Below are 6447 nucleotides of genomic sequence, written 5' to 3'. Positions count from 1 at the left end.
GTGAAGGTGTAACTTATTCTTATACTGGTTATGATGACTTCGTCTCTTCTTTTTAGGGTATGGGGGAAGTTCCATTCATAGGTGAATGACTTGATAGTACTTAATTTTTTATTTGTGAGGAGAACGTTGCTCCATAATTTCTGCCATGTATCCAGAATGACAGAATCTTATATTAATGCCATTAATGGTGTCTGGTGACTCTGAAGATGTAATAAGTTTTAGTTTTATGCAGAGGCGTATTTAGGCACAGGTCCGGGCCTAGAGCGGCAACATTGGAGGGCGGCAAATTTCAACAATTTTTTTTTACAAAATTAGAAAAATTATTTTTCATTTGATGAAATCAAACTCAACTAATTTTTGTTCGCTCAAAATTAATCATATATCTACATATATCTCAATGTATCTTTTTAATATAATATTATAATATAATAAATTGTATATTTAAATACGTTTTAGAAATAATTGTAGGAAGGATGAAGGGGGAGGAAGGCGGCGAAATGGAAAGTGCCTAGAGGTGGAAAAACCAAATACGCCACTGGTTTTATGCCGTTGTGAGAAAGTGTAACTTCATTTACAAATTTATCTGCTATTTCGTTGCCAGAAATACCGACTTGGGGTCTGGGGAAGGACCCACACGAAATTATGAAAGCAGTTGTTTTGTTGGTTGATGATGTCTATTTCTAGATATGCTGCATAATTCGTTCTTAGAATAGGGACTTAAAATTGATTTAAGAAAATCGGAGAGTCACTTATGATAGCGAAAGAATCTGAATTTGGTGAGTAGGTAATTTTCAGTGCTTAAAATATAGTATAGGTTTCAGCTATGCTCCATTATATTAAAACTATTATTTTACAAAAAAACTATGTATTCCCCTCCCCTCCATACAAAATTCTTGTCTATGGAAGGCATGACACTACGAAACACTTCAAAAGTTAATTTTATAGTAGGTAACTACAAGTTACAACACAACCAATTTTTTCTCCTTGAAAGTTGCTAAGTTACTTGTTCCACACATAGTGAATAGCCAGTTTGTCACAACTTCGCAAGGAACTACCTAAATGCGTTTAATTCTAAATGTTATTAGACAATATTGCAGAAGTCGCACGACGTCGCGGCTGATGGAGTGATGGATAATATCTACAGCCATTGCAGACGTCCAATCAAACACATAGTCTATCAGTTAATTAAATTGTATAACAATTAATAATTATATTATATCATTGATATACCTATAATTTATTGGGTTAATAGGTACTAGTTGATATTTTATAACCTTATTTTAGAGCAAAATAAAATTATTGAGTTATATACACCACCGGAAGTGTATATACGTCCGTGATATGCCCTATTAGGTTAGGTTTAAATACAAAGGTAATGGTAAAACTTTTTTATCGTAAATTAATTTATGTTCTCACAGACATGCCATGCACTAATACGTTAACATGTAAAAATTATCTACAAATTTAAATTGTGGTACGATATGACGTAGTATGGTGTGTTCTAATATTACACGCATTTATTCAAAAATATTAGCATACATTTTTAAGTATTAAAACGATCAATTAACAAATATAAATTTGATTATCTTTGCTAAAATACGGATTTTTTTAAATAGGTTAGATAAGCATTCATATTTACTTATGATTACTTAAAATACAATTGTTAGCATTCATAAATGTATTTTAATTAAAATTTTAAAAAACTTAAAAAAGGTTATTAGTAGGACTTTATTATTATATTTTATTAGATACCTATTTAGTAAGATGCATGTTGACTTTAACCATTGACTTGAAAATCAAAAAAAAATATTACTATTTATAATTTATTGGGAAGAGGACTTATAGCTCTAAAATGCAAGCACTTATGCAATTAAAACTTTTTTTTTACACAAATGTACATACCGCATTTATATAGAACTGACTGAGACTAAGTTCTAAAATATTGATTAGTGTCATCTCTAGAAATGTTTTATTAATAAATCCTAATCGAATAAAATCCTATGTAGTGCACTGTGCACACAAAGCTGAGGCGGTGATGTCGTAGGTATAGTGTACGACGTTAGATCGTTTTTGTTTTTACTAAAAATGTGTGCCCGTGCACACTCAATCAAAACCTATATTAAAGAACAAAAATTAAAAATAAATAAATATTTATCCAAACATTTTGACTGTATTGTTTGAAATAAAAATGTCACAGTGAAAAAAATTGATTTAAGTTAAATGTCTCAAAAAGTATAAAATAGCGCATAAAAGTGTGAAATATAACTTAAAAACCAAAAACGCAAAATATGCATTTTTATGCACAATAAAATTTCAAAATTAGCTTTGTGAAAGCATGAAATGTATTTGTATCATAATCTGCTATTTTTGTGACTGTGCAAAACAAATATGCAAATGTTTTAAGTCCTCTGCCCTAATAATTTATTATGAAATCAATGCTGTAACTTATTATGATAAGTTATAACTGAATGTATTGAAATAAATGAAATTATAAGTTTTAATTTAAAGCAAGATTATCTATAAAAAATAAAATATATTAAAATTGTAATTCTTGAGTAACAATGTATTTAATAAGCTCAATAGAAAATTAGGGGTCATTCTATATTTTGAACTATACTTTATTGTCCAAAATAAATATTATACTCATAATATATTTATAATTTAATTAATGTTCTAAAATAGTTCTAAAAATAATTTATATAGGTATATACAGGAGGTAATAAATCAACTTATTATACATGTTATAAAAAAATACATATAAATATATTCAATTGATTCAATTATTATATTTATAAAAATGTATTATATTTGATGTTTGAGATAAAGAATTTATGAAACAATTGAATAATTTTGTTTCTCAATCTTCCAGGAAAAAGTATTGTCCAGCTCTTTTTTGTTCCACATCCTAGAAAAATCAAATAATTTAATTTATGATAAACATAATAACATAGGTTAATATTGTTAATATATGACTATAGAAATATAATAAATTGTAAAATTGTAAACAGTAAGATACCAATCTTAATGCAGAGTATAAACTATATTCTTAGACATATATAAAAACCCTAGTCAACACTAGGGCTTGGAATATGTAGAAGTTACATATTTAACTATAATATGCAACTCATAATATTAACATAATAAAATATTTATGTTTATACCATGATAACAGACAAAAGTAAAAAGCATTTAATATAATAAAAGTTCAAAAATAAAAATTATAAATGCACATTTTGCCAATTTCAAATAAAATAACATATATTTCAAGTTTCTATATATTTATGCAAGTTCAATATTTTTTAAGCTAATTTTATCGTATTATCTATGTAGATATTTTAGACTCAATTACATAATATAAATATATTTTTCTTTTTCTATAAAGTAATAAGTAGTAAAAAGCTATTTTTTTCAATATAACAAATTGAAGGATAATTCCTAGTTATAGTTATAGTATCAAATATCAGGTGAAGATATGACAATGAATTATAATTATCATCTAACCATATTTGAATACACCAGTTTTATTAAGAAAAAATATTTTGGAATATGCTAATTTAATGTATAATGTAATTTGAAGTTAATAAGTAATCAATTTATCAATTTTAACTTCAGTAACTCCCTACACATGATATCATACAATATTATGATTGAATAATGTTCCAAGTATATATATATATATTTACTAACCTTCACAGAGTTTGTTTTATTAATTCGAGGTCTGAAGTTATTAGGATCTCTTCTGAAAGTAATTCCAAGTAGCTCCAAAAACCTATTCATTCCAGCTAATAATCCTTGAGGAGTATCTGCTGTAGATGTTACTGATGGTTGACCTTCTAATACAATAACTCGATCCGCCAAATAAGTTGCCATAATAAAATCGTGCTCTACTACAAATCCTGTCTTTTTAGCATGCAAAATGAATCGCTTAATAACTTTAGCAGCAACTAAACGTTGTTCCGAATCCAAATAAGCAGATGGTTCATCAATTAAATATATATCTGCAGGTTTTCCTAGACAAAGTGCAATAGCAACTCTTTGTAATTCTCCACCAGACAAGTTTTGAACTTCTTGATCCATAATGTCATCAATTTTCAATGGTTTCATAACTTCTGTTATAAACTGTGGATGAATATAAGCTTCACGAATCTTTTCGTGTAAAAGCACTCGCACCATACACTGACTTTTAGGACTGATTTTTTGAGGTTTATAGCTGACATTCAACCGTGGTAATTCAACTGCAACATTAAGTTAAGAAGTTGATTTAACTATAGAATATAAGACATTGGAACAATCAAAAGTAAAATACCTTTGGCACCATCAGGGGGCATAATACCAGCCAAAAGTTTAATGAATGTTGTTTTTCCGGTACCATTTTCACCCAACAAAACTAAAATTTCAGAATCTGTAAACTGCCCAGATTCAACCTTCAAATAAAAATTGCCTAAAGTTTTTGACATCTCTGGATATTCGTAATGAGTCATGCGTTTAACTTCTTCTTCAGTAGCACTCTCTGAGACTTTAAAAATAAGACTTTCATCTCGGAAACGTAGATTTTCAGTTGGTACAAAACCATCCAAAAATATATTTATGCCTAAAATATTATTAAAACAAATATATGAAAAATAAAATATATTAACATTTTTTTATTTATGATATAAAATCCATTTATATATATAATTTTTAATAAACATATGAAAAGTAAAATTTTAAGCCAATAAAGAAATATTTCTTACCTTCACGTACTGAAAAAGGCATAGTGACAACTCCATAAGCTCCAGGTACTCCATAAAGAACACAAATATAATCAGATAAATAATCTAACACTGATAAGTCATGCTCTACTACAATTATATACCTAGAAAGTTTTTTTTCAAAGATTTAATTGGTATTTTAAATAGAATTTTCAAATATAACTTACTTATCAGGAGCAATTAAGGACCGTATAGTTAAAGCAGCCTTTAAACGTTGTTTAACATCAAGGTAACTAGAAGGCTCATCAAACATAAATATGTCTCCATTTTGTATACAAACCATTGCACACGCAAAACGTTGCAATTCTCCACCAGACAGTTGTTCGATTGATCTATCTCGTATTTTATCCAATTCTAAAATTAATTTAAAACATAGTTATTAATGCATATTAATATTTAAATGAGATTAGGACTTTATGATTAAATAAATAATGGCAGTCAAAAAATAATTATACTGTAAGTAAGTACTAACATACCAAGGAAATCGCATATTTCTTCAATATTATTACGTTCATTTTTCTTATCCAATAACTGCTGAACAGTACCTTTAACAGCTTTTGGAATTTGATCAACATATTGCGGTTTAATCATGGCTTTTAAATCATCTTCTAAAATTTTAGTAAAATAATTTTGTAGTTCAGATCCTCTAAAATGATTTAATATTTCAGACCAATCGGGTGGATCCTATGAATATTTCAAGATAGTAAAAAATAATTTAAATATCTGCAATAAAACATTGACAGAATTCCATGTTAAATTTAAATCAACTCACAGAAAAACGTCCAAGATTTGGTTTTTGTTTGCCAGCAAGTATTTTTAATGCAGTAGATTTTCCAATACCATTAGTTCCAACCAAACCTAAGACTTCACCCTGTCTTGGTGTTGGTAATCTATGCAATTTAAAAGAATTTTTAGAATACCTATGTGTAGTATCCTTTTCTAAATTGCTAGGCAAATTAATGATAGTTATTGCCTCAAATGGGCATTTTTTGACACATATACCACAACCAATACATAATTCTTCTGATATTGAAGCTATTTTATCATTGGGTGTTACTTCTATACATAATTTTCCCATCCTTACGACAGGGCAAGATTTTTTGCATTCTTGACGACATCTTTTGGGTTTACATTTATCATTATTCACAATAGCTATTCGGATTTGTTTATCCGTCTCTTCAACAGCTTTGTTTCGCGGCATTTCAAAATATTTTTTAAAACTAAAAAAAAATCGTTTAATATTATTTTAAAGAATGTGTTTGGTTATTTTGTATTAGGTAAAGTCAGAAGGTACTAAATATTGTTATTAACTTTAACGATAAAACAATAATATGAGTGTACAATAATTTAATAAATAATTATGTAAGTTTTCATACCTTAAGAAATTATCAAAAAGTAACAACTAACAATTATTGATGAACTGTTATTATAGTATACTTCACTAATAACTATAGAACTTGTTTTAATTACAGAAATACAGAATCAACCGAAATTAAAAACATTTACATATTAAAATAAGTGGCTGTGAGAACAAAAATACAATATCATCAATTTTATTTCAGATAAAAAAAAAAAACACGTTGACATCGGCTTTCGATAACCTTAAATTCTTAAAAGTTGTATCCAAAGAATAAGCACTTTTTAAGTAACTTGATAATCCATGTGAAAATATATGTACCGCGGTACAAGCACAGAA

The 6447-nt window shown here is 27.5% G+C and overlaps 1 protein-coding gene across 1 annotated transcript; it reads right to left on the bottom strand.

The window, feature by feature from the left end:
• Window positions 1–2741: 2741 nt before the first annotated feature.
• On the bottom strand, window positions 2742–6305 carry pix (ATP-binding cassette sub-family E member 1 pix). The gene is made up of 8 exons (XM_089225208.1): window positions 6128–6305; window positions 5524–5971; window positions 5228–5435; window positions 4919–5105; window positions 4734–4855; window positions 4307–4591; window positions 3688–4235; window positions 2742–2905 (listed from the first exon to the last, which is right to left on the bottom strand). The coding sequence occupies exons 2-8, from the start codon at window positions 5950–5952 to the stop codon at window positions 2858–2860; spliced, it is 1827 nt and encodes a 608-aa protein (XP_089081334.1). The 5' UTR covers window positions 5953–5971; window positions 6128–6305; the 3' UTR covers window positions 2742–2857.
• Between the last annotated feature and the right edge of the window lie 142 nt (window positions 6306–6447).

The sequence above is a fragment of the Diuraphis noxia genome, unplaced genomic scaffold (genome assembly GCF_037042655.1).
Source record: "Diuraphis noxia isolate RWA-SAM2 unplaced genomic scaffold, SU_Dnox_SAM2 contig0004, whole genome shotgun sequence".
In the NCBI taxonomy this organism is placed as follows: Eukaryota; Metazoa; Arthropoda; class Insecta; order Hemiptera; family Aphididae; genus Diuraphis; species Diuraphis noxia.
Note: the sequence above shows the minus strand (reverse complement) of the source record. Positions and strands in the feature narration are given on the sequence as shown.

What these genes read in the sequence shown, in the direction of transcription:
- pix (XM_089225208.1), bottom strand. Translation starts at nt 5,952, where the DNA reads ATGCCGCGAAACAAAGCTGTTGAAGAGACGGATAAACAAATCCGAATA. An exon ending in GCCTTTTTCAGTACGTGAAG is followed by an intron (nt 4,592 to 4,733) that starts GTAAGAAATATT and finishes ATAATATTTTAG; the next exon opens with GCATAAATATATTTTTGGAT. An exon ending in ATAAAACAAACTCTGTGAAG is followed by an intron (nt 2,906 to 3,687) that starts GTTAGTAAATAT and finishes TGATTTTTCTAG; the next exon opens with GATGTGGAACAAAAAAGAGC.